Below are 27,054 nucleotides of genomic sequence, written 5' to 3'. Positions count from 1 at the left end.
ACCACTCCAAAACTGCCAGAAGACATGAAAGACATTCTGCAAAGCTGAAATTCATATATGCATTTACTTTAGATAAAAAGTTAAGCTTAAGGGACAAAAAAAAAAAAAAAAAAGCAAACCCACCAACAACCCCAAAGGATCTATTTTAATTCTCTTCACAGAGAGGAACAGCTAAGAGGGCCACAGCTCATAAAGCTCCTGGAACACAGTGCAGTGGGTAAATTGTTAACAATACACATGCACAAATTCCCCAAACTGGCACCTAACATCAGAGACAACACTGAAATACAAAAATATAATGTGGGTGTGGAGACCAGCAGTCAAAGGGTCTATAACTCCTGCTGAATCTTGACAACTTTAAACTTATGTCAAGAGAGATGGCACTTTTTCCTCACGGCCAATGCAAACCAATGAACTGCTCCCCTCATAGAGCAACACAGCAATCCACGGACCAAGAGGATGTCTCTGAGTCAGAGATTATCTTCAGGTCATGTATGTTATTTAGATGCTTTAAAGCCCGCCTGCGAATTAAGTTATTTGCTTTCCTTTTTCCTTAAATAGTGAAGAAAGTCCTATTTTTAGTGAAGTAAATACACAGTGAGGAGTGTAAAAGTAAGTAAAGGAAAAACTACTGTACTGTCAAGAGCCACAGAGCTGACCCGAATGACCCTAACTGGTTTAGTGCCAGAGCCAGAACTAATATACAAATAAAACAGGAAATTATCTCCTCTCAAAAAACTTGACATTTCTGTTTCAATTTGTTAGTAAAAAGGCAAAAGGTCAAGATCTATACATGCACATATATATACACACCCATATATAAAAACCCCTCTATAGAGAGAGAGATATACACACACATATAAATAAATAGCATATTTTTTTTAAGTCAAAACCACTGCTTGGGAGAGATCTGGTGTACCTTTTCATGAGCCTTCCACAACATCTGCTTAAGAGGAACAAATAAACCTATTCCTCAAAACCCCCAACAACAATTTTCCCCAGACTCGCTCTGGCATTAGCATGGTGCTGCAGTCCTAAATTCTTTCAGCCTGGAAATAAGAAAGCCTTTCTGACTCCTGTTTCTAACCTCTCTCAACCTATAACAGCCTCTAGAACACATTATAAGAAAAACAGATTGCTTCGTCTACCCATTACGGTTATGGGAAGTAAGCAAACATGCTTTCAAGAACAAAACAGCACACAAACAACAAATCAGTGATACTGGAAAAATCAAGGAGTAGCCAAAGCAGATTCTCAATTTAAGGAAGCTGTGAAAGCTTTTTCTTACATTCGTGATCTGTTGAAATTGAAATAACTGAGCCCTTCTCCTTTAAACTGAAAAGCCTCATCATTCCACAAAAACTTGGAGATGGCCACAGTCTCAAAATTCACATCCATAGAAAGCTGTATTTTGACTGCCACTGATGGCAGGAGCAAAGATGAAATGTTCTTAATACATAGACAAAGAAAATAGGTCTTTTTATTGTTATGTTCACTGTGTATTTGTTTTTCCCCTCCAGCTTCCTAATTTCCTCCCACTGAGCTAAGTTGTCTCATCAGGCAAAAAGAAAAAATTCACACCAGTTAAGACTTTCAGTTGTGAATAAAATCTGACACAGTGATAGTCCCCCTGATAAAAATGGAAAGCATGACACTTGGAAGTGAAGTATCTGTTTAGCACAGAGCTAAAAAATGTTCAAAATCCTATAAATCCAAAACACTGAGAATGAGTATGTAACTGACTTAAGTTTTGTCACTTAACAGTGATCTGAGTTGCATGTTCTGAAAGACTTCTCTCTATATGTAGACAGCTTATATAGAGTTGTGTATTTATACAGTTACTCATAGGTGTGTGTGTGTATATTCATTTAGTTACTTAAAAGGTATTATTTTTATTTGTGTATCTATTTGTTAATAATATTAATAACCAATGCAAGCCTTTAAAACAATTATTCAATTCCCAGTTTCCAACAATGTTGAACACCTTCTCCCAGCTTCAGCAAGTTCAGCATCTAGAGAAACCAGATGAGCAGTTCTCAGATTGAGATTAGCAACCCCATGAGACTGGGCAGGAGGAAGACAGTTTGAGAAACACTGGACTAAGACATTGCTGTATAGTTGTCATCAATGAATCTGTAACCACTATTGAAAAAGGGGAATTCTGATTCTTCATTTAAGTAGGTTTAAACACACTTAAACCCCATCATGTATGCAGAGCTGTGTACTAAAATGCCTTGCATCCCTCAAAAAGAAGAAAAATTAAAACTGAGTAAGTAGAGTTTAAAAAAAGGGTTCACACAGTAATATTAAATCCATTCACAGTGCACATTCTGAACAAAATTATAATACAAACTAGATAGCTAAATTACCACCCCAATTGATTACAGATGTCCATGAATGGAAGAGAAAGTTCACAGAAGAACTGCAAGCTTTTTGTTTCCCAAGTGCTGTACATTTTCCATTAAAACTATGCTAATAAAAGCTCTCCTTCAAATCTATACAAGTATCCCCAGGAGACTGGGGAGAGTGGACACCCTGTTACAAACTCACTCATGTCCTGTGTATCCCAAGTGGCAGGCTCAGAGCCAGGAGGAGACAAAAGGGCCTCCATCCCTGAGACCAGTCAACTCCCCGGTCTGTCTGGATACTCTCTTGTGCCGCTGAGTAAACTGTGAATGTCTTAAAATTTGAAGGGGCTAGGGCAGGATGGGAGGAAAATTCAAGCAGGATTTTATCCTAGCATCATCTTGACACAGACAAAATTATCACGCTGAGCTGAACTAACTGAAAATGTTTTTTAAATTACAAGCATAAATAGTTTAGCTGTCTTTTCGGTGAGTTCAACAGAATGAACACTGAGAATGTTTACTTGAGATTTGATACAATTCCATTTGTGTACAGCTTTTACATCTGTTGCTAATGATACCAAATTATTGATTGCTCATTTTCTTGTATTTATTTAAACATTAACTATATACTCAGCAACTTGATTCCTTTGGTTTTGGCTTTTGTTTTGTTTTTTTTTTTTTCCAGACAACTTTTATTTTTCTGCCTGGCTTCAGTTTTAATTACTTTGATCTTCCAGAGTGTATAATTATTTTACTGTTTATTTATTTGTATGAGAAAGGAAAAAAGTTTGACCTAGGAGATCTGTATGTGGCAATTTGTAACAGAATCATGTAGCTTATGTTTAGGAAATCATGGTTTTGATTAAGAAGCAACCATTTAGTTCCCACTGTTTTATTAAAACAGACATTAGCAGATAATAGGAAACACATTTAACACTGTAGGCTGCATTTAGTTTGCAATGTCAATAAAGCTATTTTGAAGCCCCTTCCTATTTTGTCTTTACCACAGTTCATGTGAATTGTTTCTTGATTTTACTTTCTAATAACCAGCCTTAGAGCTACAAATAGATACGGGTGCTGATACCAAAGACTCTAAATTATAGTTTTACCTAATCTTTCCAGATTACAACCTGAAAAATTAATTGCTGCATCATCCATCCACCTTCACAGAAAATCTAAGTCCTTTTTTTTAATTATTAAAAGAGTATATGACAACTGAAACATTGAACACAAGTAACCGGTTTTGCATACTAACTGAGCTGTCTTGTAGGAATATCTGGCTACAAAAATAAATGTAATGAAAACAGAGATGATGAAAAACTGAAACTCCCCAAAGAAGCGCAGAAGTCTTCCTGTTTCCAGGGGGTTTAGATTACTGCCCTGAAGTTGCATGGTTGTTTATTCTCCATGCACCACTGTACCTGCCAGACTCTTCGTTTTCTCTCCCACTCATATGGTTGATGAATCAACACTACTTGAACTGCTTTATAGCAGCTTGTGTTTACTTCACACATACCTTAACCTTCCTTTTTCTCCTCCTGCTAACACACATGCACACACACACAAACAGCAATGACTGGCTCTTTGAATAGCACAGATACAGATATCTGGCAAACTCTCAGGTTTGGGTCCTTGACCTCTTGATTGAAGTCTCATTCTGCTTTTACTGCACTTAACAATTTAACTGTGCACTTACTAACTAAAAAAAGTAAGAACTTAAATAATTCAATGCTCCAAGAATGGAAGAAAGTGGAAGACAACAGTGTGCTAGAAACACTCAGAAGCTGTAGTGGCACCTCTACAGTTAAGAACACTACAGTTAAGGGCACGTAGAGCCTCTGCAACTGGCACCCTTGCCCAGTTTGGAAAAAGAAGTGGGGGGAAGGAGGAAAAAAGCCCATCTCTGTTCTCATAGAACAGCAAGTAAAAGCAAATGGTGATGACCTTGAAGCTGTTTGATTCCTTTGATTGGTTTTTAACCAAGAGGATAATTTGAGCACTTTGAATAAAATTATTTTATTAAGAGACACCATTTAGAGAAAAACCACTTCTGAGTCATGCAATGGCAATTAAGAGAGAAGAAACTATCCAGTCTGCTCAGCATGAGGGTAAACATCCACTAAAATATCTAATCAACATTTTTACTTCAAGACTAAATAATTTTAGCAGGTGAAAACCAAATTTGTCATTCCCTCATCTGCATTGTTACCCCACTTCTGAACAATCTTCCTGCTTAATACAAATAACTTTACTACAAATGTTTTCTTCTTTTCTCCTAGCAAAAATCTAACCGCTGCACACCCCAGGCCTGAGCATCTTACACGTATGTTCTGAACAAGCCAGACATGCAGAAGCAAAAACAGATGCCGCAGAACTTCTTTTGATATTTTATGCAATTTTGTTTCGTATGTTCCTAACTCAAGGAGCAGACTCTTCATGGTATCATTATGCAGATTTCTAGCCTGCCCTATAGAAACTAAACAAGCAACTTTTCACAGCTCATGTTTGCCGGCCTTTTAAGAGAAAAAGATGGCAGATTCTTTTCAAAAGATGCTAATCCTCATGCGACTACAGATACAACAGCTTCTCAAGAGGGACAGGACATTAGCCTATTTCTGCATACTGCTTGTGAATTCTGTTATGATTTTCCTGGGCACTGAAAGGACACAGACAGAAACAACAAAAACAGCCTATGTCTTCTTCCAGACAGTGAATCTTCATTTAAGTGGTGTAAAACAGAAAAACTATGGAAAAACCTATCATAGGGTAAAGCTAATCTCCTGGACCAATGGACATCTGGAGAGAGAGGAGCCAGCTGGTATTGTGGAAAAGCTTTTGACTACCCCTAAACTCTGAGGCACATCTGCGTTGGTTTTTTTAAAAAAAAATTCCAAAACAAATGGTCTTGTACACATTTAAGTCCCTTTGCAAAGGAAAGGATGAATAAAAGAACAAACTAAACATAATGGATCCTTGTCACATCATTTAATGTACTATTAGTAGGTGATCAGACATTTCAGTGGTGAGAGTGGAATGAACTTGTATAGAATGATTTTACTCCCCCAGGCATTAAATGCTAACCAACTAACACAACTTCATTGAAGAAAAAATACAAACAACAGGTTATTTTCATCTTAACTTCAGTGGGTGCAGCACCTGGTTATTTAGCAACATCTCCTAACAATTGGGTTTTAAATGCACCACTGGTATCCACATTCCACATGATAAAACATGGCAGGAATGCCAGTACACTTAGGAGTATTAAAAGCAGAGAGCAAGGGCACATATAACTCAGAAAGACAGGTTTTAACTTTCATGAATAAAACACAACTAAGGTAATTTACATAGCAATTTAATTTTTAAATCCAGAGTCGCATTTTTTTTCCCAAAATGTTTTAGCTTAATTCAAAACACAGTTGATCTTTCAGCACAGCTAAATGGGATATTTTAAACATGTTTTAAGTGGCCTGTGTTTTCACACCAGCCTTATTTGTAAAGTATCAGATTTAATTTCAAATGTGCTGTGACTGTGCCCTCTTTGTAGACAAAGTCACTAATATTATTATAGCTTATTATCACTTTTACTTAAAGCAAATAATCTCAAACTGTCAGCAGAAGTTCAAGAATTTGGAAAGTCACAAAATAAAATAAATCAATTTACCTTTAATCTTCTTGTACTTTTTGTACCATCTCCCAAATTCCTGGCACTTGGTTGCTGACACATTGGCATAGTATGTGCTATTTACAATAGATGAAATCATACTCTGGAAGTACAGAAAAAAGACAGAAAGTGTTTTAAAATATCTTACACAATTAGAAATCTTTTCCAGGGAAAGTGAATGACTGTGAGTGCACAATGATTATCTATTTGCAATTTTAAAACCAAAAGGAGTGTCTGAGGAATACACAAAATTTGTCTTATTCTCATTTCTACATTCCCAGCCATAATTACAATTAGAAAATAATATTATTTTTTTTTCCATAATAATGCAAAAAAGATACAGTGCAAACCTATGCTGAGACCTGAAGCTCAGGCCGGGGAGGAAGTTCTACTTTACTGTGTATTTGTGATACTACAATATCTAAACTGTAGCTGCATAACAAGAGGCAGGGGCATGCCAGGGAACACATGCTCACCGCACCTGGCTGAGAACAAGCACGATTTAGGAACCAGACCCTAAAGGTAAGATTAGATGCTCCAGCATGCATAATCCAATTAATGCTTTTCAGATGTCTCTGTTCTGCTTCCAAATGCAGCAAGACCACACAGCTAAGAATCAGAGAACATCCGTGCTACTCACTGCAGACCAACAGTTAGGCAAATAAGTTAAATTAATATAATTTATAGAAACGTGTGACTAGCCCTTGTGTGAAAAATCACTGCAAAGAGAAATTAACAGTCACTCAGAGTGAAGAAAACTATGCATACTACAATACAGAACAGCCAAAACCCACAAAAAAGCTCAACAAAACTAAAATATCACTTGCTTAACCACCCCTTTCTACTCTTTGTACATTCCCTCTGAGTGACTCTTGGTAGTATCAGCCAACTAAAGCAGAGAGGAGCAGACTAGTTATGCAGCATCTCATACCCATAAAAATGGTACTGTGTATCTGGGGTGCTTCTGCCCACAGGGAGGGAAACAGCCTGCTTAGTGGTAGCTCTTCCTTTCTATTTTTCCCTCTCCCTTCATCCCTTCTACAGAAGAAGCACCTTTGCCAGAGCTCACACTTTCCTTATGCCCTCCTTCCTCACTTACGTCAAAGCTCAGAAAAAGTCCCAGCACACTGTCTGACCCCTCTGCACGGAGATGAGAGTGAGGATGATCCCAAAGCTCAAATTAACTATCTACCGCAGGCTCAGGCTCAGGCTCTGGCCGGCTGGCTCGCGTGGGCGCCTGTGCAAAATGGGATCTTGGCCATCTCTGGAAAGCTACAAAGCCTACACATTGCCTTACTCAATTTTAACAATGCTTTATAAACAAAAACATCCTTCCCTCTTCCATATTTATCCAGCCTTCTACCCAATTCACTGCAGCATCACAGGACTCCAGCTGTGGCTGAACTCTTGAGTTTTGGGAACTTAAAAGTATTAGCAGAACTCAAGAGACTTAAGATAACTCAGCCATGCAGATTAGTTTCAGTCTTCCAAAGCTAACTGCACTTTCAGAAGAGAGGCTCTTCTGCCTTTTTACTTCCACTTTTCCACTCAGAGGCTGCTATGGTACACTGCAGTAGTCTCAAGGCTATGAAGTAAGAGCCTTTTTAAATGGCAGCTTCCATTTCTAAAACTGAGATCCAATTTTCTAATTAAAATCAATATTTTGAGACATAAACCTAGCATTGTGGCAGACAGCAGCAATTCCCTCCCCATAAATCCTTGTTTGCTCCAAGGCATTTTAACAAGCAATAGCATTCAGAAAGCCTGGTGTGGAGATAGCCTCTGCTAAGAAAGGATTTTGAATGAAGTTGAGCTGAGATAACTTGCTTGTTCTCAGAGTCACTTTAGTTACATTTCCAGTCACTAAAGAAGGGTGGGGAAATTGTTTATCTGTGTCTACATAACAATTAGTTTTCCCCTTCTCCCCTCTGGCCTCAAATCCTCTAGTCCTACAATAAATGGACATTACTCAAATTGAAGGGCTATTAAATATCATAAATATATTAACCCATTAACCTTTATTTAAGATAGCAAAGCTGAAAATATATAGTCAAATCAAAAAAACCACTGATGAAAAATCCCAGGACAGATTCTCTTCAACTGCTTGACAGCAGAGGAGGGGAAGGAACCATGACAACTTTCAAACTACATATCCTAGGGGCATTTCTGCCAGGAATCTTGGTAAGTTAGCAGAAGGGAAATACCCATTCTGAAGAGAGGGGGAAAAAAAAATAAATAAAAGAGTATTTCCAAATTTCTAAATAATGCATATTATTCCTGGGAAAACCCTAAAAGAAGGAAGAAGTTACACGAAGCAAACAGATAGGAGGTTTCACAAGTGTGCGGCCATGACAGGCACATGGAAAGAAAACTACTCAGCCCAGGAGCTGAGAAATACCCCAACAAAGAAAATCCAGTGTAGTAAGTTCAAGGAAAAAAATATGGAATGTGCTCACACCCCAAAAAATCTTGCTCCAGACAAAACTCATGGGCAGTGCTGAAATGAGTTATATAATATAGAGGAAAGACAGGTCTCTATGCAAAGATGAAAATCCTGAAATAATTTGATTTATTTCTGCCACACTCACTCACTCCCGACTCTCCTTCCCCCCTACTTGGTTAACTGGGATTTATTTGCTTGAAAAGGAGCCGTATGCTAAGAGTAACTAAGACGCAGCCACATAATACACCTAGCAGAAAAAAACAGAACAATTTTAAATCAAAGTGAATGATTACATTTCCCATTAGTGGCAATCAGAATCCCCATCTGGGCTGCATGGAGAGCTTAGGCACTGAGAACCAGAGACGGAGCATTGTTGCTGGTGCAATAGCTCCCTGCACTGCCCCTCTCCACTTCTGTACTTGAGGCACTGTGAACACATTAATAAACAGCAGCATTTACTCTGCAGTTTGACTCCTAAGAGACCACTCCACAATTTGCTGCTGTCAATAATATATTAACCACAAGGGGGTTGTAATGACATTTCACATTTGGCACGATATTTTTTTTAAACTGATTTGGGAAAAGGAATTGTATTAGAGGCATATTCAGATGATGGTAATAGACAGCTCCTATACAACCTTCCATTGTATGTTTTGCATTTTGCGTGGCAAAACAAAAGAGACTGAAACTTTTTATGGCAATACTAAAAATAATAATACAAGCTGCATTCTTGCAGTCTCAGTTCAAGGGTTAGTCACTACTCAAGGTCACTAACACCTGTGCTTAAAAGAAAGCAAGTTTAAACTTCTACAGAAGGATCTTCTTTTAGCTTTGTTCTCCAAATAAATACTGGGGCAAGAATTTTTGCTGCTACAGTGCTGCCACCAGTAATTTTATAAATACATTTCAGATTGAGGCTACAGAAAGAGTAAACCAACTGTAGCATTTCCACCCGGTAGGCTTTGAAACTGAAGTGGGAGGAAAAAGACCCAGAAAACAAATGAATTCTGTGTATGAAATGATGTATAGCTTAGTTGCACTGGATAATAAAGAAGCCTGGGCAGACACAACCATATGCTGCAATCATCATTAGCTGACCAGATTCCACAGATAATTCTATCTAAAGAAATTACACTTAAACTGTGTGAAGAGAAAAACACTTCTGTATTCAACACACTTATGCTCAGTGCATATCAAGAGTCACTGCTACTCTTTTAGCAGTAAGGCAAATTACATGGCTTTTCCTTAAACAGCCTTTCTATTCTTATTAGTTCTGCAGACCCAACAGGCTAAGGAAGATGAGGAACATGATTACTACCCATTGCAAAGACCTGAATTCTGCTCTGTATCTCACCTCTGTGCTTTCCCTGGACTTGTAATCACAACACGGTGAGACCAATTTGTGCTGGTTCCTAGAGGCTTTGCATCATGAATTGCAGGATGACCATACAGTGCAATGCAAGACAGGCAACCTCAAGAGAAGGAACACTGGATACAAGCTAGCAAAGCAATGACATTTTTAGAGAGTATGGATTACTGATGTTTTGACTTTTTTAAGATACAGTAAGCAGATTAACCTATCACAGAATCACAGAATGTTAGGGGTTGGAAAGGACCTCAAAAGACCATCTAGCCCAACCCCCCTGCAAGCTCCCTCAGCCTTTCCTCATAAGGGAGATGTTCCACTCCCTTAATCACCTATGATTCTAATGAAGCTTTCAGAATCATAGAATGGTTGAGGTTGGAAGGGACCTCAACCTCCCTGCTATGAGCAGGGACACATCTCATTGGACCAGGCTGCACAAAGCCTCATCTAACCTGGCTTTGAACTCCTCCAGGGAGGGGGCACCCACAACCTTCCTGGGCAACCTATTCCGGTGCCTTACTACCCTCATGGTGAAGACTTTCCTCCTAAAGAATGCCACATATTTTTCACTTCTGGCAAAGTTATTTGGTCTGGGTGCTGATGTGTTTTCTGTTTAGTTTTGGGTTTTTTTCTGAGAGGTAAGGAGGACACAGTCCTGAAAGTTGTATGAATCTCTTGTTATGACAATCTGAAGCACAAAGAGAAGTCATAATATCTGTAGGAACCCATGTCTTAGTGTCTTGGACATGACATGACTGCTGTTTATAAAGCAGTCAGCAAGAATCAGACGGAGTTTTTCTTGGTTTTTTTTGTTTTTGTTGGCTTTTTTACATGTAATTACATATATGTTTTGTGTTGCTGTTGCCTATAAATCGGGGCACAACTGTTAAAACAGCATACTTTTTATCACAGATGGAGGCGGATGAGAGCTACCTGCAGGTTGGTGGGGGAGGCAGGCTTCTGCTAGTGGGAAAAAGTAACACAAGTCTCACATTTGAGGTTCATTACTCCTCTTGTAAAAGATTCAGAATGAAGGATTTACATCTACATCTCTCTGAACAGCAGCATAAAAGTCAACCATTCATTCATAATTTCCATCTGGCCATCCACTAAGCAAACATGGTATAAAGATACTCTTTTTCATATTCATTAGAATTTCTTTTTCCTAAAGAAAATTAGAAATCTATTTTTTATTTATGGAATTGTTTAGTCTAAGCCCTTTACTGAACAAATATGAGCTTTCTATCTTGTAAATCTGGCTTTCCCTTAGCCTGTTAGAAACACTGACCTGAGAAAGAGGACATTCTTTGGCTAGTGTGCTCTGATTCATCTCTTTGAGCAGTTCCTTTAAGGCATTGCGAACTGTGGCATGGTTCCACTGCTCTGCTGGCAAGTCTTCCAACTTTGAACAACTGTTAAAACAGAAAGCAAAAAGGAGATAGAATTATCACCTTCACAGATGCTTACTCTTTTTGTACAAGTGCTATAGACCTTTAAGCAGTGAGCACAGCCTTGGAGTTTCCTGCTTAGCCAATCCATCAAGGGGTTTCTCCCCACCTTCCTCTCCACATTGAGTCCAACTCCCAGAGGATGTGTAATTTAACTAAAAGAATGACAGTACATGGCAGGAATAGCAGCTAATCCTACCATGATATTACATGTGTGCATAACTGTTCCCTCAGGGGCTTGATGGAGAGCAAAGAACTACGTAAAGCAAGCCCCAGAAAAGGCTGGATAAAGCCATCATCTCCAGACAGAGATACTCCTGTTGGGACAGAAAAACAAACATATGCCACACTGTTGCTAAAAAAGTCACTGAACAGTAACGGCCTCTTGTGTGGAGGAAAGGCTTTGAGAAGTGAGTCTGAGAAATTCAGTTTATTTTACACTGGTTCTCATACTGCCCTCATCAGTGATGTATCCAAGAGCCCTTCAGAAACACACTGTCGTATGCCCAACATCTGCCACATGTAGCTCGTTTTCACTTCCATTCTACAAGAATTGCATATGTAGTGAAGCTTTTGTTTTCATGTGACTTGTGCCTCTTTTAATTTAACAATCTTATGGTCTGTGTCTACATCCATGGGGACAAACATGAGAAGTGCATCAGAACACTGGAAGAAGCTTCCCAGTGCCATTCATGCCTGAGAAACCTAATGCACAGTCTCCAGTCAGCCTCTGAGGTGGTCCTGCCTTCTGCCCACACAGCCTGGCTTTACCCTCAGAGTTGAAAGTTCAGTTTTGCTTGAGGAGTTCAAGTACTCAATTACCATCTTTATCTCTAAGTCACAGGCTACCTTTTATTGGCATCCAGGCATTCAAGCACTTCGAAGATAAAGAATGAGACCTTGATCTTGGGCTAATACCCTCTGGTAATACAGATGTGACAACTGGCTAGGTGGACTCCTGGTAGCTGATACTCAGAAGGACATGAGTTACTGCATTCCTAGTTTTAAAGAGGCTACAGGCTCTAGATCTTCTTTCACAACTATGCTGCAGAGATGCAGTTTACGTGAGAAATTTTAACAGTATATAAAACCAAGGAAATGCCTTTTAGTGGGAATTGGAAACCCCAAGTCCCATCAGAGATATAACGGAAGAAATGTTGCTGCTTGGCAGGTTAGCATCAGTGAGGTACCAACTACTTCAAAATTCAAATCAGAACTGAACAGCTGGAGAGCAGGTACCTGCCACCAAAGGACACACACATATATACACACATCCCAATGGACACCTCTTCTGTTCAAGCTGAGATTTGAACAACTGTGCATAAATTATCCCAGGCTCTCTGTTATTTTTGCCTTTTTCCTCTGACGTGTCCTGGCCATAGAACTACAGCAGACCTCACAATGTAGGCTTACCAGCAGGCCTAGAGTATGCCATGCACTGCCAGGGACCTGCCACAACTCCTTATCCAGACATCAGTAACTATTTGAGGACTCCTTTGAAGGCAAATAGAGGAAAAGAGGGAGAAAAAGCGCAGGGAGGCAGGTAGGGCAGGCAAGTAAGCGTAAAAGTGTCGGAAGCTTTTGCTTTTCTAATCAGAACTAGAATTCAGGGAAGGAAAATATTTTCCAAACACTAAATGGAGCTGCAGTAACACATCCCTTCCTCATCTGCTTGCCTTTTCACTGGGAACACCACTGGAGAAAAAAAGGCAAGTCAACAAGCTCCCCTTCTCCCCATCTCAGCAACTGTCAGTAGAAGACCTGGATTCTCACAATGCTGCCTGTGGAAATAGGCAAGGAGTTTATTTTTTGATAGAATAAGGCCTCAAGAATCCATTACATTAGGGACTGTGGAAAGATCTGCTTTTAAAGGACCCATAATCTTTACTTGATTTTCTCCCCCTTCCCTCTCTGCTACGATACTGCTACTTCAGAAAACATACAAAATCAGTTGGAACACACACCAAAAAGCTGCCAAGTGACCCACCCTTCTTTTATTTTAATTTCATCAAAAGACAAGAAATTAGTGAAGGTAGGATGTGCTAATCTCTGTAGTAATGCTGTAATCGACAGAGCAGCTGAGAGAATAGAGAAGGACAGATGTTCAGAAACACCCACCTTTGTAATTGGATTTTCAATGTCACAACATGATAGACATCTTGTAGCATGTCAGCTACTGTCGCATCTGGTGCATCAGTCACATAACTGAGAGGAAGGGGATTCCACCTCCCTAGCTTGATTATTCCTGAAAAAAAAAAATAAAAAAAAATTTACATTTTATCATCCATTTACTAAACCCTTTGATAAGCTTCTTTGTTCACAAGATTCAAGATCTGCCTTGAGTTTTATCGCAGTCTTGCTCAAAAAGATGTGTTGTACTGAATCCTGAAACAAACAATGCGGAAGAGTTGTAACAGATTTTAAATCCTTAGCAGAGACTTGCTGACATGTTCCTGGCTTTTAAATTACTTCAAGGAAGCACAGGAGGCTTCCGCCCTTCACATCTTTCATCATCCCACTAAAGCCTGAATCTCTAAGTTAGAACAAGCTTTAAATACTCTACACTCCTGATTTTGCAGTCTGCAAAACCCTTCAGTAAATAAATGCATTGGTTTTGACTTGAACAGGAAAATGCCTGTGTGTGGGCTTTCAGCACATAGCTACAATCTAAGCATGGTACAATTCCCAGTGTGGATGGATGCCCCTGGAAATACACAAAGTAAGAAGAGTTCACTCCCAGCTGCACTATGCAGATGGTTGCTTTTCTCTGTGAAAAAAAAAAATAAAAATCATAACGGCAAGCAGCTGACCACAGATCCAAAATAGCATTTTGGGGCGGAGAAAATGCTGCAAGTCCTATTTCTACTTCTGTTCATTCTTTAATAGGGATCATCACCTCTTCTGGATGAGCTTGTCACAAAGACTGTAAGCTTGGATGGTAAACCATTTGTTGCAGAGGTATTATTTCTGTTTAGGCAATTGCAGAGAGCCCACCCACACCAAAAACAATGACTAGTACGCAGGAATGACTTCCAGGAAGACACCAAACAAAGGAAGCCACAGTGCCATCTTACATGACAGCAAAGCAGTCCAGCCTTGTTTTGCACTACTGCGACTTCTGTTATTTCCTCCTCCACCATGTTCCCACTGCCCCACTGTTCTGCTCACATAACTTTTCTCGGCACAGCCCTGCAAGACACCAGTTACCTTCCCTCCCATGTAAACTGATGCCTTTTGAGGTCTGCTTGTATACTTTTTGACCTTCAAAAATGCCATCTGTAAGCTCTACTGCCAAAAATACACAATTAGATGAGAAAAACTACCTCCTTAACAGGAGCTCAAATAACCCTCTTCGGGTATCTGGAAGGATGCTGTGATGCCAAGACACTTCAACTCTCTCCTCCCCACTCTCTACTCCTGGTTCTTCACCTACTCTGGAACTAATCAAACTGAAATAAATGGTAAAGGTCTTTTCTCCTGATCTCCCAAATATCATCATAAAATAAATACCATCCCTGAAATAGTAAACCAATGGTTCTTGCACAGAGACAGTAACAGAACAAAATGCTTATGAGTCCATGAAGTAACTGCAATGGAATATTTTTCCCCCCATTCCTACACAGGTTGAAGAGGACATCATTGTAGTACAACTCCTTTTCTGTAGTATTTAAATGTTTACATTTATCATTGATGTCCTGCTTTGCAATGTATCCTATCACCGCATACTGTAACAACCTTGCAGTGAGCTAGTTCATCCTCAGTGGCACAAAATTTCACTTTAACTTGCTGGTACAGACAGACTAATACTTCAAGAGCAGATTAGGAAGCTTTAGGCAAGGGGAGATCTTGTCCAAATGGAACAAAAAGTTAGTACGTGTTGCTTGATATCCAAAGCTTTAAAATGGGACATAAACAGAACAAAAACATTTAAATGATGCACTGTTTCAGTATTAAGATTTAACAATCTGGTGCTGAATATGCTGCAGTATAAATAGTGCTTGGACTCAGATCCAGTAGAGTAACACACAGCACTCATTCACAGCACCGTATGTCTCCAGTGCTGGCTCCTTGAGTTATATTCCACTTGCCAAGAAAAGCTGTTTTTCTTAAGGGGATAGTTTACTTAATGTTATCTCTGGTGACAACAAGAAATACATGAAGTACAGCATATATTAGTCATGAAATGAGCATCAAGGGTCCACTGAGTGATATACATACTGGGGAAACACAGTTTAGCTGCTGACTTCCTTCACCCCCTTCTGCTATATATTAAAGCAAAATCACCTAAAAATCCAGAAATCTATACCAGCTTCACAGAACACTTGGCTTCCTATGTTTAACCACGCCAAGTTTTCATGTAATTGAAAAAATAAGCATCATATGTGCCCCATAAGTCACATCTAAATTGGTAATATTTTACAAGAGGCTTTATTTTTCATTCAATTAAGAAAAGCACTCAGAGCACACCATCTGTAACTGCTCGGGCCTGGCGATGCTGGTGAGAGACAAAATGATGGCTGGGGGTCACTGAAGTTACCAGAAGTGTCCCCAAACTAAAAAAGTTCAAAAGAGAAAATCCACAGCACAGCCACAGCGCACCATGGGAAATACTATCCAAATTGCTTCACAGCAAATGTCTGCTACTACTGGAAGTCAGGTAGATTTTTTTTTTTTTTTTTTTAATCATCCTCTACAACTGGAGAGGAAATTGTTTTGGCTGGATTTAGACAAACACAGGTGTTACCATACTGCTGGATGCCTTTGCACGTTAACACCTGCTGCAAGTCCTTTACTCTGTGTTACAGCATTGCTGATGTGCACTATTTTTTCAGCCAGTGTGATATGATGTGTGATTTTTTTTTTTTTTCCAGAGCACATTGAGCTTGTCCAAATGATAGTCAGAACCCATGGTTTCCATCCAGCTCCTCAGCAGACTTCACAGGTGGTTTATTTTGTGGCATCAACACTGTACTTGAGGCAACTCTTTGGCTGCATTTGGGAAGATGATGCCAGCTTGTTGAGCAAATGTATTCTCTGTATGCTAAAAGACATCTCTGAACGACTCCTCAGTAAAATCTGAGTGGACCAAAATTTGCTCCCTAAAAAGGTCCCTTCTCATGCAGGACTGGGTGCTTCTACTGTTAACAGCAAAGCTGAGAACAGCCTGGTAGTGAGAAGTCACTTCCACATACACATTTTTTATTGTTCCTCTCATTAACTCCAACTGGTACAGCTCAGGCCTTTAAAGAAAACACTTTAATTGGCCTAACTGAGCTTTTATCCCACCGCAACTGAGACTTGGGAGTGGGGGTGCAAATGAACAAAGGTCACTGTGTTATTAATGAATACACTACTGCTCAAGGAATATCACTTCTCTGTCAGCTCCAGACCTTCTCAAAATTATGTGTGGATAATGCGCAACAGATCAGACTGCGAAAGAAATCCAAAAGCACATCTTCCATGGGTTCACAAAACTTTTCTATTAATGAGTCTAGTTCTCTTTCCTGTATCAATGATCCTTTGGGACTCTTCTCACAAGTTTTTGAACAGAAAGTTCAACAGATTTCAAAGCTTGCAAACACTCAGAAAATAGCCGTACGCTAGAACAGCTCTCGAGAACTCATCTAGAAATGGTTGAATGCAGCCCAGGCCAGTTAGTCAACTAAAGACAACAAACAGAACAAACATGACAATAAAGAGAACAAACATTTTTTGTATAAGATTTTTTTTCAAAACATATTTTAAAAGAGATTTTCTATCCATGTTGGCTGTTGGCTCTTGAATGCATGTCCTGCTACTGACAGGTCTTTTACTAAGCTTAAGTTTCAGCTTCATCAATATGCAGACAGGGAAAAAAAGAGTATCCTAGTTTTAAATTTGCGTAGTTCCTTTTACCCACATGAATGTCAGAACACACTAGCAGCAAACTTCTGTGAGCCCAAGTGTCAGGTTCTTACGTAACAACTACTGCAATTCACTGCCATCGTTCCACTTAGGCAAATGAAGTGCCACCCTGTCAGAGTACTTTCAAGTTAGTTTCATTTAAAATGCTGCTCCTTTGGAGAAGAAAGTGATAACTATGCAAGTTAGAGCAGAGTAATGCATTGAACAGAAGGTTTGACCACCTACATCATGGCTGATCTCTATAGCCAGGAGAACTTATCACAGGATCTTCATTACCTTTATCACCTGTATCACCTGAAACAGTGATACATCCAAAGCACTGGGATTACTCCTGGGACTTCACACTAGTGAGATGTGAACTTCTAGAATAACTACATGAATCTGGAGCACAACAGCAGCAAAAGACAAAATATGGCTCTGCTAGAAAAATGCAGCTAAGGTGGCAAACCCTTTTCATTAATATTTAGCTTACACTTTCCCAGAAAATTATTACCTATGTGGGGTAGAAGCTTCATTTCTCTTTGCAAATGGAAAGGCAGCCATCAAGTTCACTCATTCTAAGAATGCCACATCTGGGGTTTAGAATACATATATATGTCATAGTCTAGCTATGACACATCTTGGTTATAAAGAGAATTAGGTCCAGGTCCTGCACCTCCAAGTCACCTGCACAGTTAACTTTTCATCTGGATAGTCCCACAGGAATCCCTGGGGCATCTCATGGATGCTTCAATACATCACTACTGTAAAATCAAACTCTTAAAAAGGGGTATTTTACAAAATCCTTTTTGCAGCTAAGCAGAGCAAACAAGATCAGAACACACCTCATGCGGTCACTGGCATCCTTCACAAACCATTCCCTGCTCCCACCATGGATAGACTCCTGATTTCACCTTTCACAAATTATGAGCATACCTGAGTTACATCTTAAATGGACACCTGTAGGTAGGTCACATAGGATTAATGTAATTTATTTAAAATGCTAATCTGCTAGGATTAAAGGTATGTCATGGCATCAAACAAAGGACATTCAGAAGTTCCTGTTAGCATCACGACCCCCACCTCAATATTTTTCCAGAGACAGCTACAAAATGAATGATGAGTAATACTTGCCCAAATAGGTAGAGAGGCAAAGAGAATGAAATTTGTGTCTTTTGGCTAAAGAGGAAAAGAAGGATAGCAGACAGTACTGATTGCTAACTAAACATAGTTAAGAAAAGCATTTGTCAACTTTAAGAGACAAACCATTTGAAGCCCTGATGCATAACCCCAAAAACTCTCATTTTCTATAGCATATGTAAATGTAACCTGCTGAGACTCATGTAGGGTGAGGTATTAAAGCAGACAACTGCTCTCCTTGTGGAATGATGGACACAGTCTGGCTGGAAACTGGAGAAGTGCAAAGCTTATTCTTAACACTAGAGCTCCATGTTCACTGACCCTGGGTCAGCACTGCTGCAGGCCGTGGCAGTACAAGTTACACACAATTCAGGAAAGAACACATGCCTGTACAGCCAAACACAGCAAACAACATGGTGTCTAGGTGAGCTTCAGAAAGGCTGAGGGAATAGGCAGTGCTGAACTCAGCCATTTATCTATCAGGCACTGCTGACAGGATCCCCCTACAAGATGGGTATATGCTCTTCTGATGTTGACTGCATCTGTTCATCCTCTTCAGAGCCGTCTCATCCTTATGCTATAGCATGTAATTTTCCTTTGTTCAGCTGTGCTTTGTTACAGAAATTAAAAACTGCCTCTGCCATGTAATAAGCACATAGAAATATTTAGCCATAAATCAGTTCTGCAGGTAATCACTACCCCGCAGTACATAACAACTCTGCCTGTGATTCTAACCTGTGCCCTGGCTGTAGTATATCATCAAAATGTAACAACATAAAGGCATAATTTGTAGTTATTATTGTTAATCCAGCAAAGGTAATGACTTTTCAAGCAGAAAGGAGAAAAAAACAATGGTAACGATTTAAAAAACACTGATTATATTAATTTCTGTATTATATTATTTAGCTGCCTTTTCTAGCTCTTACAGCAATTTTGAAAAGACTATACTGCCTTTGCCCGTAATTTTAAGGGTGCACATGTTATTCTACTGAATTTCAATAAGTGACATATTGCAGTAATAGATGGGAAAATAATCAGCATAATCCTCCTCTGTACTTATAAAGCACCTTTCATCAGAGGATCCCCAAGCACTTTTAAAACATTAATTAATTAAGCTTTGTAACATCCCTGTGAGGTAGGCTGTATTACGCCCATTGACATATCTGTGATTTAGTAATTGAAAGCACACAGTGAACATAATCCTATGTTTATGCCAATACAAAAGAATCTCCCTCCTTCCTCATTTCAGTCCATAATAAATAATTCAGTGAGAGAACAGGAATAAACTATGTGATTACACTGTGATGTACACATCCACAAATCAACAGGAACACCCACACTCCCTGCATGATGAACGCTCCACCCCAGCTCACCAGACTCGTGCATTTTCACCCAAGGGGAAGGCACGGCCAGCCACCTAAATCTCCAGCAGCACAAAGCTGCTTGTACTGCTGTTGGTGAAGGTCTTAGCTAGTGCTGTTTTTAAAATGCTGTCATAAACTACGCATACCAACAGCAGTTTACAGAATGAATCCTTGTGATGCAACCATGCATCTATGAGCTGGTCAATTTAAACACTCATATCTAGCCTTTCTGGCTTTTAGATCTGTATCAATACAAATCAATATCTGTATCAATACAGACTTTTATCTAGATCATGCATTTACATACTTATATGTACATTAATATATACTGAAATATTTCTAGAAACATGGTTTTAAATAACTGTCAACAGACTTAGTGTTACAAGGTTTAATTGCTTCAGAGTACTTTCACAGATGAAAATAGCTTTGATATATGAAGCTTGGTTTGAGTTTTTAATTTTTTGATTGCTAGTGTTGCCTGTTCCTCTCCTCCAGCATGACTGTACTCAAGTATTTGACTTAAATAACATACACCAAACTGTTTGGTGCCTTGTAATTCTATATATCAGATCTACATTTTACTGAAAAAGATTGTGCCTCATGTAATAGATGCTACTTCACATTTGGGAAATGTTATGTGAGGACCCTGACTTTTATTAAATTAATTTAATGTAGGCACGAAGTTACTAGCTAAATTAATAAAGATCTTAAAAAAAAAAAAAAGGGGGAGAAAGAGAGAGAGAAGAGGGGGGGGGGGAGAAAGAGAGAATAGAATGAACACACAAATTAAATAAATTTTTCTGGAGCTTGTTATTTTCAAAGTCTTTATTTAATTTTCCAACCCCCTTAAAAAACAGCCAATGCTTGGTAAGGAAACAGAAAAAAAAGGTTGATTTTATTTACTTCAGGGATTTATTTTTAAAACTGTTATATGATAGAACATGAATACCACAAATAAACAGAAGGGTGAGGAAGCAAATGAGGTACAAAATATTACAAAACCAAGTACTTTTAATGTTCTTCTGTACTACTTTTAAAATTATTACCTTCATTGAGTAAAAATACATTTAGCCCTGCATAACATCTCTCTTTTGGCATTTTTTGGGACAAGTCTGCACATACCCTGGACAGCAAGAACTAACACCTGAGAACAGAGAGAGAAGTCCTCTTTTTCTCTTTTGTCTGAGAGAACCACTTCTCTAAGCCTCACTTCCATGGCATGAAAACGGAGTCTGTTCCATCATGAAAACTCATTACAGAAAGGCTACTTCATTCAGGATATTAAGCAGCTTTTAGCAGTTGGCCTTCATAACCTTGCCAGCCTGGCACTCAGCTTCACCCTCCGCCAGGCTGTCCACTCCTGAGAGACACCATCACACCAGAGCTACTTTTCTCAACAGTACTATTCAGCAGCCCCAGTGCTACAACACCCACTTCTTCACTAACGGCTTCCCCCGCCTGAAGCCCAGAACATGGCAATTTTCCTCATTTTGCATGAAATTATGATCTTTTCAGCAGATTCTGCTCTTATGGTAAGATCCTTCCCAGCTCAATCCTGGGAATGCTTGAGCTTGCTCAGCTGCACAGGAGCAAAGGCAGTGCCTCCTCTCAGGGTGCAAGTGGCTGCTGAACACCTTTGAAATTCAGACCAGGAGTGTCACAACTCAGCCTGTTCCCTATCAAAGAATGTCCTTAGCTGTTCCCATACCTGGAGGTTTGCTTTACAATATAAAACCAGTGCTCTTTTGCTTCGGACAGCAGCTGCCTCTCTTTGAGTTCCAGGTTCCCCAGCAAAACACTAGCTGCTTCTCTGCCCTCCCCCAGGACCTCGGCTCCTGTCTATAATTTAGTGCCTCCCAAAAAGTCAACACAGGCAGCTGCTGCTGCTAGTGGGGACGGATAACGCATTGCCACCTCAGCTTTACAGGATGAAAATGGGGACTTTAGTGTATTTGCCTCAGTTGCTAAGAAACATGCATGCAAGTGTACTCAACAGCTGGTGCTTTAATCCACTGAACATGTTTCTTTACCAGCCACAAATGATGCCTCAGTCACTTCACCCCGAATTCTGGACTCACTGACTGACTGTATTGTCATCACCTGATCTACAAGGGGTTGTACCTGAGTAAGAGGACCAGAACTTGACACAAACATTAGCTTTCCAGCCTCCTTTGTCAGTTTCCTGCCAGCCCAACACCACCAACTCAACCTGCCTCATGACACCTCCAGCAGGGAGAACACAGCATCTGAGCAGCTTTTGCTCTTCACCTTCCAGAAGCCTTTTTTTGATTTTTAGATTGTGATATTTTCAGATAGAGAAGAAAGGGAGAGGCAGAAGGTGTTCTCCCTCTTTGGCAAAAAAACCTGTATCAGTTGTAAAAAAAGATGTCAGTGCCCCAAACTCCTTCAATTCACCCAGACTCAATGCTCGCCTATAAGCTTCACATGGAAAGACAGCCCACTGAGCAGGAAAAAAGCACAACATGGCATGCAACTGAATGCAGAAAACACATTTTAAAGGTTATAAAAGAGCAGTGCTAATAAAACATTGTAGAGACTATTAGGCTTAGAATTAAGTGTACGGACATTGTTTGGCCTTGTATGACTCTGAATATCCTGCCTACAACTAACAAGCTACAGAGAACACAAAGTCTGGCTCTGACTGCAGACGTACAGTAGCCAACTATCTTTGTGTTGAGTCAACTATAAGTAGATTTGAAAATTCATGGGTCTCCAGTCCAAAGAAAAATAAGGACGCATAGCATGCTGTGCACAAACAAACCCTTAAACTGAATGTAGATTAATATTTTGGCCTATGTAGTTTAACAGGTTAATCTCTTTAGTTTAAGATTTTTGTCTTCTCAGGTTTTCCTTAAGCTGTATAAAGATTAGCAGAATGTTTTTTCACTGAATTACTCCTTTTGGCCTGCCTTCTGTCTTTTCTTTCCTCCCACCAGACTTTCAGCTCTTAGACTTCCATGAAAAAAAAACAAAACACCACTACGAACAATTGAAGAACTAGTAGAATGGCATCTAACTAGCAGCACAGAAAAGCATGTATTGCTGCTGAGAGGGACTGAGGACTTTGCTGAAAACCCCAAACAATGACTGCTTCCACTAATTCAGTATGAATGCAACATGTGCAGATGTGATTGCTTTACCTCTGCAATTTGACTTCAAAGTCTTTTGCTCTCTGCACCTGCACTATTGTAAAGAGCATATCCAGAACCATACAAGACCAACAGTGTCCATAGGCTTGATGCTAGTATCTCTAGTGACATTCAGTTAAGAAATAGATCCACCATGAAGCAGTCAACAAAGGAGTTAAGATTTGTATTCTAGCATCTTTATACGAAATAATTATAGGGAAACAAAATTATCCATATGTAAATGAGCACACATACATACATTTAACAATACGCAACAGATCAAAGACTGAGGGTTTGTTCATTAGGCTTGGGTCTTCCTCATAGCTCACCAGTAGATAAAAGGCAAACCATGAAATCTTACCCACCCCTTATAAACTGATCTACTAGACAGAACTGTATCTTTAAGGTTGAAATACTTATTTTCAAAATACATTTTAATAACATTAGTCTCTAATTTCAGCAGCATTGTAAATCAGATACATTCAATTAAATTCAATACAAATTTTCCCTTCACTGACACTCATTTCAGTCAATAATCTGATTCTCAGGTTCCCCATTTCCCTCTTTCTTTTCCCAAGGAAGAGCAAAAAATTCTGCATTTCTCACAAGTCTAAATAAAGCTTTGCTGGTTACTGAACTATGCTACATTTCCTATCAACTGAAAACAAAGGAGAAAAATAAGACTGTAGTTCACCACTAGAGGAGATGACTCAGAGCAAGCAGGAACTGTTACCAGACTCAGAAAAAACAGTATTCCCTTGTATCATTGATGAGCCCACATTATGTTGAGATTAACCCAAATTTGTTTTCTTAGCCCACATCTTCCTAGAATTGAACCTATTTCCTTATAAAGCCACTAGATTCTTTTTGGATCTTGTTAGCATTTTTGTCTTCACATTAGTTAGTTTGCAAACAAAAGATAAGAAGACAGAAAAAACTTTTTTTTTTTTTTTTTAATTGAATTATAACTTTCTGTGCACAGGGCACAGAAAAGTTATTCACCTTTTGGTTCTGGAGGTTTACAGTACACACATGTCAAGCTTTGAAGCATTTCCAGAAGTTTACTGCTTCTTTAAGGAGCAACTAAGATTCTCGTATGATCACAGGACAGAGAAGCTGTGGAGCTGCTATGAGGAAAATTAACTCTATCCCAGTCAAAACCTGTAGCTTAACGGACATCATCAGCCACTGAAAAAGTCAGTAAAGTCTCAAGCACTGGTGACACTGCAAATACACTCACACAACAGCACTCTGAGGCTTCTTTTTCTTTGTGTCACTGCAGACTCCGTAAGAGACAGGTTATCACAACAGTGCCAGTGATGGCTTTTCTGGTGAAAGAAACTGTTCAATGCCAACACTCCTCTACTAAACCAGTTTCTGTACCAGAACTCCATTCCTCCAGAGCTCAGTGCTCTCACCACTTCCTTCTCTTTCCTAAGCTATGTCTCATGTTCAAATGCAAAGAGCTAAAAAATCCCCCAAGTTGGTATTTCAAGAAAAAAGGGAGGAAAGACTGTCATTTCTAATAATCTCCCAAAGCCCCAAGTGCCTCGGGCCCACATATGCATGGCTTCTACATGAATGTAAATAGAAAGGAAATCCAAAGGCCTAACCACAGTTCTGGGGAATACTGTTAAGTAAAGATATGCTGGGATGATGCCTTGTTCTCTGGAATCTACCAAAGATGCATTTCACCCTAAGGTACAACCTATACTGGTGCCAGTGTTTTCTATACCTCAAATACAAAGTAATTGACTGGGGATTTCAAATAATAAGATCATAGTAAATGAGATAATAAAATAGAAATAACAGTATTTCCTGAAGTCTTATGTAGGAAGATGAAGACACTGCATGCACATGCATTCCCAAAAGAATAGGCAGAAAGACCTTCCATTAACCCAGATGTATTCCCCTCTCCTTACTCGCACAGGAAACCTGAGTAAACCTCAGCACTAAGGGAGCACTACCAGCACAGCAAACACAACTCAGAGAGGCAGCTTTGGGAGGTTTATGGTTTTCACAATCTGATTGATTTCAAAGGTCACACTGGAGGAAAAGCCTCAATCTGGTTTCTGCCGACACAGTCATTTCCCACAGCCAGTAACTCTTCCCTGCTCTTGGCACTCACTCAGGTGGTGGGACGTGGGTTGCACTGTGGGTATGTGCATCTTAATGAAAGTTAAATAAAAAAGAAAGAAAAAAAATGGAGTATATGGAGTAAAGAGGCAATGCAGCACACCCACCACATGGGATGCTCCAGCACTGCTTCAGGTCTGTAGTAGAGGCAGTTCAGCTTTTCTGCCTGCCTTCTTTATTGGTAGCACTTTAGGTGAGGACCAACACCCATTGCAACGCGTGTCCACCAGGAAAAATTCATTGCCTCAGAACTAGTCTCCTTTCTCCATTTCAGATTTGAGTTTATGGTGGATGAAAATCCCATCAGAAGAGCCTATCTGCATTAAACCAGCTCTCACATTCTGCAGGTGATGGCCCTGGTTTACAGTTTATCACAGAGTAACTCACTTGAAGAGCTCATGCAATAAGGGTCCCAGTCAGTGTAACCAGGCATCACTGTGCTGTAGATAAAAAAGGTCAAAGCCACACCACTAAAATTGTAATCTAGGAGAATAATCTTAAATAAAATTGATAAAGTATGGACGAATCTACAAGATAATGTGAGAAATTGCTTCCTTCAGATACACTGATTCTGATTAAACATGTTGCTATCAAGAAATTTGAGTTGTTGTTCAATCAAGTAATGCTGAAAATTAAATTCTACCCATTCTTCACCATCAAGAGTAATTTTACTGCCAGTGGCCAAAAATATTGGCCTCTCTGTCACCTCCTTTACCTGCTATGACATGAAATGCTTGCATTCACAAAGAAGGGGACTGAAAGGAGGCCTCGTATCTGGAAATGTCTAGAGAATACTGGTAATTTATATAAACTAGGATAGCAATTTGTAATGGAAATACTCTGCTATTAGGCTGTGCTAACATAAGCTTTTTACAAGCAGCAATGACATGGAGGTACCAATTTCAAGACCTTAAGGGCTTAAGCCAGCTTTTATCCAGGTATGTAGTGTATGAAAGGCTTCATGTTCCATTAACTGTGTTGTATGTCTGCATGTGCCCTATTTAGGTAAGAGGAATGTTGTATCCGAAGCATCTTTCAAGTTTGTTGTGTTTTTTTTACTGAAGGAAAAAAAAAAAAGCAAATGTAAAGAAATGTCACAACTAAAATTTAGAGTGATCTTGGTGGAACTGCAAAATAAGGCTATCATCTTGACTGAGGTGTTCTCTGCCAGTAGACGAAAGAGAATTTTTTGTGCCCTACCTCATGAGAGACAGGCAGACTTGACAAGTTTTAGTTGGACCTTAAAGATCATCTAGTTCACTGTTGCCTTCCTCCTCCTGTCCATGCCACACTGCACCCATCTCTGAATGATGGCCAGCCTTCTCCTACTCTACCTCCAGACCACAAACCTCTAATATCCCTTCCTCCTACCCCCAAGGCAACAATATAGCTTGAGTCATGACTTTTCTTACCATCTTCCTATGATACATGTTACCCAAATTTATAAACAAGAAGCAAAGGAGATGACTACAGCATGACATGGGTCTAGTCTACTGGGATGAGCAAGAGATGGCTGATCCATGAGAGCTGTGCCCTAGGCTACCACCACCAGGCATGCTTGCTCAGCCTGTGCAGTGTAGAGCAGCCCAGAAAACACTAAGGTGTGAGCCCCCAAGGGCAGGGCAAAGCTACCCTTGCAGATAAGAAAGGAACAAGGCAGGAAAGCATTGCCATCTCTGCCAGTCACATTCACCTCAGCATTAGCCTTTTTCACTGTGGACATATGGGCTACACATTTAAGTAGCCAGCTGCACAGACCCATCTCTCCCTGCCATGAATGAGAAAAAAATATATTTCATTTTTCCACTAAAATAACCTACTTTACTGTCAGAGCACATGTTTTCATATAGTCTCTTCTGGATCAGTTTTCATGTACACATTATTAATATTCAATGGGATAAGTATTTCTAAACAACATGTATAATACTTTTTAAGTGGCTGCAAACACTATATGCATAGCCACATAATGGGAGGGAGCAGATCAGTCAGTCATGCTCTCCTTACTGATTTTCACAACAAAAGCAGTAAAATATTTGTAGGGAGTTGACATAATAAAATGCAAAGTGAATTTAAATTAAAAGGAAAAAAACTACTTACTTTAAGGGGCTAACAATTT

At 39.5% G+C, this 27,054-nt stretch overlaps 1 protein-coding gene across 4 annotated transcripts in view; it reads right to left on the bottom strand.

The window, feature by feature from the left end:
• SATB2 (SATB homeobox 2) overlaps window positions 1-27,054 on the bottom strand; it is a 132,654-nt gene that overhangs the window by 61,288 nt on the left and 44,312 nt on the right. For all 4 annotated transcript variants that reach the window (XR_007889946.1, XM_051624049.1, XM_051624050.1 and 1 more), the window contains 3 exons: window positions 13,385-13,511; window positions 11,107-11,230; window positions 6,010-6,112 (listed from right to left, as the gene is read on the bottom strand). Coding sequence is in view for 3 of the 4 variants with exons in the window: in XM_051624049.1 (XP_051480009.1) it covers window positions 6,010-6,112; window positions 11,107-11,230; window positions 13,385-13,511 (354 nt within the window). In the remaining variant the exon portion in view is untranslated. The remainder of the gene's footprint in view (window positions 1-6,009; window positions 6,113-11,106; window positions 11,231-13,384; window positions 13,512-27,054) is intronic.

The sequence above is a fragment of the Apus apus genome, chromosome 6 (assembly GCF_020740795.1).
Source record: "Apus apus isolate bApuApu2 chromosome 6, bApuApu2.pri.cur, whole genome shotgun sequence".
Taxonomy (NCBI): Eukaryota; Metazoa; Chordata; class Aves; order Apodiformes; family Apodidae; genus Apus; species Apus apus.
The sequence above is the reverse complement of the archived record's forward strand: the minus strand, read 5'-3'. Positions and strand labels throughout refer to the sequence as shown.